A 13,107-nucleotide genomic window follows, 5' to 3' on the forward strand; every position below is an offset into this window, starting at 1 on the left:
TTTTCCCCACTTCTGGACCCCAAATGTCTTCTCAGTACTTTCTTTAGTTGGCAGTGTTCAGGCTTTAGGATGAAGTTAATCAGGTTTGAAGAAGACTATAAATTGGTTTTAAATTGGGCCATTATCTTGTAGTGGCTGGAACATTTTCTGGTGCCAGGTGTTTCTGACTTATTTTTTGTTTGATTTCTGCTAAAAAAGATCCTGCTTTTTTTCTCTTTCAAATTTAAAAAACCTTTTGTGTCAATCAATGTTCTATCACCAGTTTGAAGGTGCTAAGGCTCTTGAATACATTTAAATTTTCATTAGTCCTTTTCAAACAGTTTTCAGTCCATCAGGTGCTTTTGGCAGTACTGCCCAATGCCAAACTCCAAAGACAGGGAATTTTCCTGAGAAGAGAAGACGGGCATGAAAGTTCACTTTACAATCAAAGTTGAGTCTTTTCTGTTTAGTTAGTTAAATAGTTGCCATTTAGGCTTGCATTTTCAGACATTTCACACCATGTACCAAAAAGAAAGATCACAATATAATCATATGTCCCTCCTAGTGTTTTGAATCTGTCTCAAATATCTTCAGATAGAGTCTAAAATCCTAAGACTTGGCACACTTGAACATATTCTGGATTTGTTTCTGCTTGATCTTGCAAAGTGTTGACATTTTCTGGACACCTATATCCTTTCTCCTGATTTTTGAGGCTCTGATTTTGGCGGCCAGAAGGAGACTCTGCGCTTAGTTTAATGTTTCTATTTTCAAGAAAACATTATACTACATCTAAATCTTACCACTCCTCAGTGCTGACTGCTTTTTGGGACATTTTTCATCGTGGCTTTCTGATTCTTTTTTCCTAATTTTATTTAATTTTATAGTTTTCTGAATTTCAAAGTGTAGAGATAAATAAACAATATATCAACACAGTGTATTATTCGCAATAATACACAACTCAGGATATTATTCTAGTAAATTCATATTCAGGTATTCATGATAATGGCAATTATTAATCCTGGCAGATATCAGTAGTATTACTAAATCTTTGTGTCAGAAAGGGTTACATCAAATTTAAATTATGCAGAAAGCTCTATTTTATACCACAACTGAAAGTAAAGAAGGAGAAGAGAAAGTAGTTGGGGGGAAAAAAAGAAATACCATTAAGGCTATTTTTCATTGAAGTGTGGATGAGAAATAATGTTGGAGAAAAGAAGAAATGAAAGATTCTGACATGTAAAAAAAAAAGGTCACCCTTATTTTTAATCAACACTCTGGTCCTTTTCCTGGATGAAGGCATCATTGTCAGACTCGGGCAGGCAAGGTGGGAGGAAAGAGCTCTGCCGCTGTAACAGATTGGTTCATGCTGTCACAGAGCAGACTCTTCAGGAGACATCTCCCTGAAGGTGACAGTGGGGTCACCAATTGTGTAACCTGGAAGAACTGGCTCTTGAGCAAATGGCAATGACAAGCACTGAATGGAATATTTCACAAGTAGGATAACTTTAGGTCAAAGCCACCAGATGTTCCCAGTCTGGCTGCCCCCATTCTTCAATTGACAGAGATAACATAAAGCATTGCCCTTTGGAATAAAGGGACACTTAGTCATTCCCATGTGTTCTTTTGGGCTCAGCACCTCAGCTTTTTGTAGGAAAAAACACTTTGGTTGGGAACAGGGTTTTAGCAGTGGAAACATCTCTAGTCTATGTATGCAATATCACATTTCTCACAAAATAAATGGTCCTCCAAGGGAGAAGTAAGAAAAGCAAGTACCTTTTTAGATAACAGACTTAGGGTTAAATATCCACATTACAAATCTCCTTTTTGTCAATTTATAGTCATACACCTTACTGTTGGAATATTCCTTAATACCTAATTCCTTAATCTTTTGCAAACAGTAGCACATGTGCCAGATACTTGAGGCAAACAGCAATCTGATTGCCTATGTTTTTTGCTGCCTGAGTTTTAAGAAGTTACTGTATATTAAAAATTGCTATATACTGTTATTGCTGGCACTTATCAGATAAGGAAGTCATAAGATGAATGATCTGTCTCAAAGAAGTGAAAAGCAAAGCAATTCTGATACTGAAACTGCAAACCAGATGATGCTCTGATTAGAGGCATGCACATAGATTACAGAAGTATAATAAATCATGCAACTTTTTAGCCTCAAATAAAATAAAAGAATGCAATTTTTATTAGGAAATAAACTGTTTATCAAGAATGCTTTAAAGGTGACATTTATTGCTAATAAACTGTGTTGAAAGGGCTGGTCCTTTCATTGGCAGAACAGCCAGAGACTTTCCACTATGTAAAAAATGCAGCAGCTCAGTCCATGCCGGGTCAGGAAGCAGTTCTGTCAGCACTAATGAGGAATGGCCAAGAGACTCACACACGCTTTTTTCAAACAAGAACATTTCTTTTCTCTTTAAAAAGGAATGAGTCATGGAAATATAACGCCAGTATTATTTTGGGAGGCTGTGGATCTCTGCATGGCTCCCTGGAATATCACTGAGAAACAATTCCACAGTCAGTTAATGGTAGCAAAACCCAGCAAAGCATCTGCCAGGCAGACTCTTGATAGTGTCAGCAATCCCCTGCTTATGGGAGGATGTTATTGGTTCTTCAGTTCTTCTAAAATACAAACCAACTTTCAGGGTTGCCATGCTTGGCACTATTTCTCATATTAATTCTCTTAAGTTACTGTGTGCCAAATGCTGTGGCTGTTGGTGCTGAACATGTCAAAGAAACATGTCCATCCCTTAATATCCTGCACCAGAGAGGAACAAACTTCTTGCCTGAAGTGTTTCATTTATCCCTTCCCAAAAGTTGCCTTGCTTTGGAGACCAACTCATTCAGACTTGAATCATAACAGTATTGAGCAGGTGCCTACCTTCTACCTGAAGCTCTGTAAAGGATGACTACATAAAAGTCAGGTCAAGCTACATCTGTCTCTTAGGTATGAAAAAATGTCCCTCAAGACAAAACAGGGAGGAGAAAAAGGTGGAGTGCAGCACCCCTTGTCTGGGGCTTGCCACATGTCTGTGTCCTGCAAGACACAAACACATTGGAGTTAGGAACTTTCCTTCACAATAATAAAGGCAATTTTAGGAATTAAATGTTAGCAAGTGGCAAGTATTTACCATTCTGACCTTGCCTGTGAAATCTTTTTTTGTGGTTAGTTCACAGTGTGTACCCTGTTACCTGGTCATGAACTGAAATTTCTATTCCCATCTATAAAAAAATGCACTTGTGTTCATCTCACCAGCCTGAATACATTCTGTGATTAAAATGTATTTGCGGATTGTCAGAAAAATCAAACTTTTTTCACTTAAGATGAATTATCTATTCAGGAAAATGAAATAGTGCTTAGGAACTGCTCTCAAGAGTCTGTAAAAATCATTGTAGCTCATGTTTTGTCTAGATTATAAGAAAACTGGGCATTTCCTAGAAGCTGCAGTAACTTAAATATTCCACTGCCCAGGTACTCTTGCTAGTGATATGCTATCATTGTCTCCTTTTCTACTGACTTTCTAAATGCAGTTTGCTGAACAATATTGTTTTTCAGGAGATGACCCATTCATGGCCTCCACCGCTGTCAGCTATTCACACACCAGGAAAGGCAGAACAAAGCAAGTTTCCCTTCCCAAACAAGGTAAGGCATTCAACATCATGGGGAAACATTCCTCCTGCATCTCACAATGTGGCCTACACAAGGACATAGTGACTGAGGTCTCTGGGTTGAGGTTGATGCCCTGATGATGATCTTCTTCTTGTGTATATGCCAGTATTCTCTGTTTTTTCCCTTCTTACAGCCTCAGCAGGGCTACACAGTCTGCATCTCTTGGCAGCAGAACTGAAGGTGGTGTGGGGGTCACAGGTGCCTCGTGGGAATGCAAAACCACAGGTGTCTCTGGTGGGATGTCCAGATGGGAGGGCTTCTGCTGAGGCTCCTGGCTGATACCTTAGGGCACAGACAGCAGGGGAAAGTCCAAAGCAAAGGGAGCTCCTCCTTGCATCCATTGCTGCTGTGTCATTTGGCTTCACCAGCTGAGATTTTGGTTGAAACCTTGGAGGAGGCCTTCACTAGTACACTGGCCTCTAGTTGGGGCCTGAGGATTGGCCATACATCTTCTGCCACCAGCCTGGCTTCAGAGGGGCAGCTTTGCTAGAGAGGCAGTCAGCCCAGTGCTGTGATGCCCAGAGGGGCCACAGAAGCACTTGCCACAGAAACATTTGATCCCCCAAGAGACCAAAGCCACTAGTCCTGCTGATGCTCCCTTAAAACCAGCCCCACCATTGGATATGTATCCACAGAAGGATGCAGTGCAGCATAGTAAAGCTCATCAGCACAAGCTTGGGGAAATCACATTATTTATACATGGTAAGTCAGGAGGGAATGAAATCAACTGTCTTGTGCAAGAGCCAATAAATTTCACATTGTATCACCATATACTGTGTAGATGTCACAAGCATATTTCATGCAGCATTCAAGCTTGAAAGATGGTATTGATGCTGTTTATAGTCTTTCTCCTGTTAAAGCAAGCTCGTTTGGCAACTTTTAAGTCCATTCTGCAAAATTTAGTTCAGGGAATAATTATAACTACAAAGCCAAGAAAACTTCATTTGCCTACAGAAAAACAGCTTTTCTGTGGATGAGAGTGTCACGATTTTGAAGTATCAGGGGTGTAAACCAAGACATCTCTGGCATGTTATGAAAGAAAAAGAAGGAAATAACTCACTATTTGCTTGTTGAAGGCAGACAAATGACTGAAGATGGTAGGTGAGGTAGAGACTTGTTAAGTTAGAGTAAGTCCTGTAGGAGAGAGGTGGATCAGCAGCTTGCAGGCATGTGAAGTGCCTGATGGGGATGACAAAGTGAGTCATGTGAGTCATGTGAGAAATGCAGTGCTGCATTTCCTGCCACAATTATCCCCACATGATGTGTTTGTGTGGCACATGTGCAGATGGGCAAGGCAAGGCACCTGTCAGTGGGTCTGTGTGGCCATCGTGAATCCACTTCCTCATGACTAAATGTATTGTGATAAATATAGGAATAGGAGAACCACAGAGCAGAGAGCAAAGATACATGAATAATGGTTGATATTGACTTTCTCATCTTCTCTCTGCCTGTTCATCCATCTCTCTGGGAAATTTTCTCTTATTTTGAATTGCAGAGCCGTTTCAGAGATCTACCATTCATATTTAAAGATCTTTTCCACAGTGGTTTCCTTTTCTCTTGCCAAAGTAGAATTTCAATTTTTTTTAAGCTTAGGATGAACAAGATTTCATCTAGTAATATATGAGCATACTTTTGTACATATAATAACATCACAACAGTATTGTGGCCTGGGTGGTCTGCATGGCCACAAATTAGCTTTGTGTGTGATGGGAAACAAGTACCTTAAAAAACTCACCCGAGTCCTGGAACAATTCTGTATTACTTGCCATAGATTATGAACAATCCTGTATTACTTGCCATCACTATGCCACTTCTATTTTAAAATATTTTAAAATAATTAAAAGCTATTCTGTTGCTTAATTGGTAATCTGTACAGTTACAGACTTGGGAAAGGATTTGCTTTTCAGACTCCAAAATGCAAAAAAATGGTTTCCTAATTTTTTAAACATGTTTTTCAAAATTTCATAAGCTAGGTATTGCTTTTCACAAATGCATGTTGTAAAATCTTTATCGGATGTCATAGGGAACCTCTCCAGAGCTCTTGGAAAACTTTCCACAGGTAAGCTACGTAGCTGTCCCTATTTTTTAAAACCTGAGGATGACACCAAACTTTCGTGGATCACACGTTATTCAGATAAATGGGTCTGTCAGTCAAGTCGTGACCAAGGCCAATAAAGAGACTGAAAGGCTAAAATCAGGGCAACAGCTTCATCTCTAAGTTACAAGTCATGCACAGTAGCATGATTTCCTTTTCAGTCTTAAGGGCAGTGTTGAGACATCAGTTCAATCCATTTGCAAAGACTCTTCCAGCAAGAGAAGCAAGTAGGCTGCACCCACTTTTAACAGAAGACAGTTCCCAAACATAAAAATACTCATCGTTTTGGGAATGGGAAAAAGAGAAGGCTCCTGCCCTGTTACAAGGATGCAAATCATAACTACTTTTCTTTCTGTAAAAACTGAGTGTCAGCATCATTAGTTTGCATTCACGCCACGCTGCTTTTAACCTGCAATTCAAGTAATTAGCGATCTGACAGCTTGAAACTTGAAATTTATTAATTAGGCTATTAAAGTTGCAAAGGCCACAGAAACTTTGGCTAGAGTGGTTTTGAAATCAGTCTAGTAAAAAAAAAGCTAAATATCTGAGATTTATATATCACAAATATAATGGAATTCCATATTTGAAACTGCACATGTAGATGCATCAATGAAAACAACTGAATGCCCATTTGATGGAGGGGATGGATGTGCATATGCTGTAGTTCTATATGAAATCAGTCCTCATTAGCATGGGAGGTTTGGATGGATTCACAAGAATGGGAGGAGAGTCTGGGTCAGGTTTGACACATGTGGTAGTGTCCAGTAGGTTTCCAAGTACTATGCTGCTGGAGGAGCACTACTAGAGCCCTGTCCTTTATGTAATGGAGGGCAAAAAGTTCCATTTCCTCTTAACTTTGAATTTTCTTTCTCTCTGGAATTAATTTGTACTCTTGAATTTACTTGGAAGGGGCAACGACAGTCTCTTTATTTCTTGTTTTTCAAAGCTTAAGGATAATTGATTGAATGTGTGATGTGACAGTCTGTGTGTGCTTTCCTTTCTCCTATCTCTGCCACACTTTGTTATGTACAAATGATCAGGCATTTCTTGATTTTAATTTTATTTAAAGCATCTTAATAAATAAACTTTAAATGAATAATTAAATTTGTAACTAAGAGCTCACTTGATGCTTGTTTGGATGAGCTTTCATGTTCAAGCATTAACTCTCTTGTGCGGAAAAAAATGCTGTTAATTCTGCTGCCTGCTTTGCTCTCTTTCTTCATTTTTACTGTGATTTCTTGTCTTGATAGTTTGATCAGGCGTTTGATTTCTGGTTGTGTATATGTGATATTATGGGATCAGCCATCATTTTGTTATTTGAGAATTAATTTAGCCACTCCAGGAGAACTGGTTTCTTGTCACAAAGCTATTGGGTGATTATTCTCAGCAGATGCTAAGTTATCGTAGTGATGTTGTTCTTTACCAGTGCAATTCGTTTGCTTTTTCCTTTCTTATTGATTTTAACAAGCTAGAGGAAATGCACTGGACAATAATCTTCAGAAATGAAGGCTTCACCTTTTTTTAAAGTTATATTCTTTTTTTTCCTCCTTAGTGAGAACATTCTGTATTTCTCTGTGAGATATTTTTACTAGCCTTTGGCAGAGACAAGAACTGTACTTAGCAGCTAAAGGGGAAGGTGCATTCTTCCTGAGGTTAATGAAAAGGTAAAAGAGTCAGCAAGATCTTTGTTTAGAAGTTTCAAACACTTTTACAAATACAAATACCCCTCAAAATTACTGTATTTCCTTGAACTTCTCCAGGTACATAAATTCTCTGTTTTGGAAACTGAATATGCTCTAAAAGCCTACTTTTATTGGGAGTGTGGTTGGCTACAAGAATAGCATTTAAATTCAGGTGTACATGCCACTACATCACCACTGCAAGCTGATCTTGATTTTTTAAGATTACATTCAGTCACGAGAAAAAAACAGGCTTTAATCTCTCTCCATCAGAAACATTCACAAAAAGCTGATGCAATTTGTCAAAAGTACGCAATTTCAGATTACTGAGAAGTTATTCTTGGCATGTGAAACATGGTACAGATCTTTTCATATTGCAGTAGATGGTAGAAACTCTAGAAAACTTGCCCAAAACTTTGACGTCTGACATTACAGGTATGTAGGATGGAAGTAAGTTGCACATGTGTACTATGGTATTGAAATTACAGATCACATCCATGCAGTCTGGACAGAGCAAAATGTGCAGATTGAGGGATTCTGATCAGCTGAGCCCTCAGGATGCCAGGACCTGCTGTCCAGCCAGCCTGTTTCGAGGGCCCACAAAGGCCCTGGGTCCCCAAGCCCCTGAGGAATTCTCCTGAGTGACTTAGCAGCACAATCTCAGCCCAACCAAGTCAGAGCGTCCTTGGTTCTCTGGGACTTGCAGTTCCTCTCCCCATGAGCTCTGTGTTTTGCTCATCCCTCTGCCTCTGTGGACCAGGATCCGGTCCAGTGCCCAGTTCCTCACCAAAAATGACCACATGTGTTCCTGTGGGTGCCTGGCCTCTCTGGGCAGCCTTAACTGCAGCTGTAACTGCAGCATGGATATGAGGGGGCATTCTTGTGTGTGTTGTGTCTGGGTTATTCAGAAGCAGAGTTACATACAGGATACTTTTCCTGCTGCCATTCATGGCAAAGTATTGTTTTTTCCCTTGATTTAATTATCTTTTTGCTATGGTTTATATTTGTATTTATAGGCTTTTAAAATATATATTTTTGTGAATGCAAAAAAATTCTGTGAGTAAAACTGAGTGAGGTAACATTTGCACTTGAGGGAAAAATGATCTGATTTACTGCACCACATCCACAGATATTGCGGTTGTCATACAAGGTCGACCTTGTAATCTCAGGGAACCAGAACTAGTCTGTATTTTCATTCTCTGATGCTGTCAATGTCAACATGTAAAACGAAAAGACCAGCTGTGCTACTACCTCAAGAATCCAATGGTCCATGAAACAATATTGGCCTTCCCCCTGTCTTCTCATCTGAACTTGTAGAAGATAATAGACGAGTTTTGGCTGATCAATGCATGAGTAGTGAGCAGGAAAGTCATAACAGCTGTACAAGGAATTGCACCATTAAGGGGTTGTTGTGAAATAAGTTTATAAACCTAATAATTAATGGATTTTCCAATAAATATTGGTCTTATTCTTGTAAATGAAAATTACTTTGAAACCAAATGAACAATCATCAGCGCTGTTTGTACTGTTAAGGTTATGTTCAATAAGTATTGCAGCAAAAAAAATTTGCAAAAAAATAATACACCTTCCCTTTTTTCTGTTATTACTGTAGGAGTCACAACAGGGATCTACAGGACACAGCAATACAAGTAAGTACCAACTCATTTTCTGGCTTCATTGGGTGGAGGGGTAGACAATGATTTAGAAAAAGAAGTGGCTGATGAAGTAAGGGATCCGTGAAAGACTGGGATAGCACAAAGCCTCAGCAGGCAGTACTCAGCTATGGACAAATATGGAGAGCTGAACTGAAGAGTGACCATCAAAATGTCAGCTCTTTTGGTGACCTGGGGAGAACAAAAAGTTTTCATTTCACTATGGCTATTCCATTATGTAAATGACAAAGACTGAAAGAGCAAAAGAGTGGGTTTTTTGGAAAGCCAGAAAAGAGCTGACCTACTTGCACAGTCATATCTAGACTGCCAGAAAATTGTGCAGAAAACTTGTAATCATTTATCTTTCATACACAATGGTATATTTTGTGGCTATTGCACAGTAATAAGGTGCATAAATCTTGCCAAACTAACACTAGATAACATTTCAAAGACCCTAGGGTCATGAGTCTTTTTGGCTAGCAGTGTGGGTAGGGGAGTGATGGGTGCTTGTGTGGCTCCTGCTCAGGGCTTTCCAGTAGACTTCAGTTTACAAATCATGGTGCAGATCAGTAGCACTTTTATAACATTTAACTGTGGTAAAAAACTTAACATCTGTATTGAACAGGAAGATTGAATTGTTCTGCGAAACAAAATATTAATCCTCTCCCTTGACACCTCTGATGGTTGTTGATGTTGTCTTGCATATGAAAAATACATGATTCTAGCCTGCTTTCCACATAAAATTATCACAACCAGAAGAATTATTTTGCTAGCTTCCTGACCTATCAGCCAACACAAAGCCCAGTTTGCAAATTGCAGGGCTGTGACTGAAGGTGAAAAATGCCCTGAGCTCATAGATAGGGCTTTGAAAGGGTCTGGTCAGCCACTGTGTGAGGGAAAAAACATCCAGAGAGACAAGACTGGGAGATACAGGCTTTTAAAATGGTGTGGCTCTTCACTGGGGAAAGGTCAGCATGAGGAAGACAATGTTGTGAAGAAACATGCAGTGGTGTCACTTAATTGCTGGCATTGGTTTGATATTGCTGCAAGTACCAGCACTAAGGAAATAATAAAAGGCAAAGGGTATGAGGTTCTGTCAGAAAATAATGAATACAGTAATGAGAGAAAGAAGCGGAAAAGAATCATAATAGAGAGGGCTATGCAAACACAGGCAGAGGCACAAGCATGACAAACACACTGGCTGAGCTGAGGGCTTTGCAATGACATCAGAGGCCACAGTAGTTGGCCAGCTTTGGTCCTAGCTGAATATTTCCTTCTTGCAACACGTGAATAAAATAGGTTGTTCTGCAGATTTAATGAAACCTGCATTCCTGTGTATTACAAAATTGATCCTATAACCTTACAACTTTTCCCTGTTTCTTACTCCTGTGGTCTCCGACCCCACTTCACTTCCTATTGTCTCATCCCACCTACATCCCCATACTCCAGTTTCTCTTCTCTTCATTCATCCTGCTCAGTAAAATCTGCAGCTGGGAAGAAGCTACACTTGGTACTGCCTAGCTGATGGCAACCAAGTGGAAAACAGCTGGACCCATGCAGAAATATTTTCTTCATTGGTGGCAAAGTTAGCATCACTGTTGGGTGCCCAGACACATTTTCTAACATCACAGAGAGAGCCTGACTGCCTCTGAGAGCTGTATCCATGAGAATTCCTGTTGAAGTGGTGGAATAAGATATCAGATTAAACACAGTTAGAACGTGTTTACCAGTCATCTATGTCAAACTCAAGAGAAACTTGGGAAAAAGTTATTTAGATGTGTGGTGGGTTGACCCTGACTGGACACCATGTGCCCACCAATTACTCTCCTGGACACAGGAGAGAAAATACAACAAAAGGATCATGGATGGAGATAAAAACAGGTAGACAGCACTCACCAATTACTGTCATGGGCAAAACAGACTCAACTTGAGAAAATAAATTTAACTTATTACCAATCAAATCAAAGTAGGACAATGAGAAACAAAATCAGACTTTAAAAGCACCTTCTCCTCACCCATCTCTTCATGCTGGGCTCAACATCACTCCCAAATTCTCTACCTCCTCCCCACCAGCCGTGCAGGGGACCAAGGAATGGGGGCTGCAGTCAGGTAATCAAATCACACCTGGTCTCTGACACTCCTTCCTTCTCAGGGAGGGGACTCACACTGTTCCCTGCTCTGGTGTGCGACCCCTCCCACATGAACTTCATGAACTTCTCATGAGCCCTTCCCACAGGCTTTGCTTCTCTTAAACTACTCCAGGATGAGTCTCTCCTCCTCAGGGAGCAGTTCCTTCGGGAACAGGCTGCTCCAGCATGGGTCTCACACAGCCAGCAAACCCACTCCAGTGTGGGCTCCTCTCTCCATGGGTCCACAGGTCCTGCCAGGAAATATTAGCAAATTACTCTGTGAGAAAGAGCTCTAAGGGTCAATGTATTGTGTTATCCAAGTGCACATCTTCAGAGTCCCAATTAGCTGTTTTTTCCAATTGCACCCTGACTTCTTTGGAGTGGCTCTTGAGCCTGTCATTTGCAGTGGTTTTACTGCAACTGCCAACATTGTCTTTCTCATGGATAGCATTTGCATTTCTGTCATCCTTCCCTCACAAGGAAATCAAAGCATTTAAAAACTCATAATAGCTAAAATTATTCAACTCCATCACAATAAATATCATTTATCCCTGTTACCCAGAAAGGGAAATTTAATCTGGTTGAGTGATTCAACAAAATTCCAACTAAGAGGAGAAAACTCCTTTTCTGGCCACCCATTGTTCAACAGGGGAATCCTACAAAAGTTCATTTGAAATTTATTTTGAAATTTGAGAAGTCTGGTCGCATCTTCTGCTTGTATCTAAAAAGGTTGGGTAAGAAGTTGTGGAGGTGAGGCAGAAACTAACAAAGACCTCCCAGTCCTGTGGCTAAGGATCTGCGGACTGACTGTTTCCACTGTGTGTTTTCTGCATACACCCACTGACACACACCTGTTTCAGGAGAAATGCTCAGTGCTTAGCATCTGAAATAAAATGTGCTAACAGCAATCCCATAGCAAGGATGGTAGCCTGTTTTTTGTTAATTCCAAAAAGGCTAACAAAAACAGTGGTTCACACAAATTTGCCCATAAGAAGCAGTCAATACTAGAGAACATTTAGTAGCAAATCTTAATTTGGCCATGAGTGAGTGTAAAAAAAGCCAAGTTATTGTAACAGGTAATTACCTTTTACATGCCCTTATCCAGAAATATTATCTGTACCATCTCTGTGACATTCACCTATGCTTAGGCTATACACATTTGTAAAATTTCCACATTTCAGTCAAGTGAGAATGAAGTTGGTAAGAACTGATAGAGCATTAATGGCCAGATTTTCTGCTCTGATAGACTGTACTGATGCATTTCTACCATCTGTACAGGCTCTGTCCTTCCTCTCCGCACAGAAGTATGTTAAGTGACAATTAGCATAAAAGCAGCTACAAATGCTTACAGTAGACTAATCCATTAATATCCAGTTTGGCTAAATCACAGACATTCTGTTTCCTCACAGTACGTATGCTGTTTCCCTTGTTGCTGCATTAACATACATTGCTGAAAGTAGAACTGATGTGAACTCTGCTGGCAAAGCATTCAGGAATCCATATTCCCTCTCACACTCAAACAAACCAGTGTTCATGGTAATAATTCATCACTTAGAAAAGACCCAAGTTACAAATAGGAAATCTTTGAATATATGCCAACTGTTACTGTTGGTTTCTTGTTCCAAATTACCATAATGCAGATGAGCTCCAGGGCTCCAGGCTCCAGAAGGCTGACAAAAATATATTTTAGCAACAGCTTCCTAGCCAGTGACTTCACTATCTGGATATAGTTTCTGAGGTCTCTGCTGAAAGTGAAGGGTGACCTAGAGGTTATGGAGTGGATGTGCTCCATCCTGTGTGGATGCCCTGCTCATGCCTAAATTTTAGGTGGCTTTAGCTGTCCTCTTATAGTGAATGCTGAGCTTCCCTAGAGGTCCATAAAGGCACTGGT

The 13,107-nt window shown here is 40.0% G+C and overlaps 1 protein-coding gene across 1 annotated transcript in view; it reads left to right on the top strand.

The window, feature by feature from the left end:
- AFF3 (ALF transcription elongation factor 3) overlaps positions 1 to 13,107 on the top strand; it is a 327,563-nt gene that overhangs the window by 186,142 nt on the left and 128,314 nt on the right. The window contains exons 5-6 of the mRNA XM_064710766.1: positions 3,548 to 3,634; positions 9,048 to 9,084. Of these exons, the coding sequence (XP_064566836.1) occupies positions 3,548 to 3,634; positions 9,048 to 9,084 (124 nt within the window). The remainder of the gene's footprint in view (positions 1 to 3,547; positions 3,635 to 9,047; positions 9,085 to 13,107) is intronic.

This window comes from Zonotrichia leucophrys, chromosome 1 (assembly GCF_028769735.1).
Source record: "Zonotrichia leucophrys gambelii isolate GWCS_2022_RI chromosome 1, RI_Zleu_2.0, whole genome shotgun sequence".
NCBI classification, from domain to species: domain Eukaryota; kingdom Metazoa; phylum Chordata; class Aves; order Passeriformes; family Passerellidae; genus Zonotrichia; species Zonotrichia leucophrys.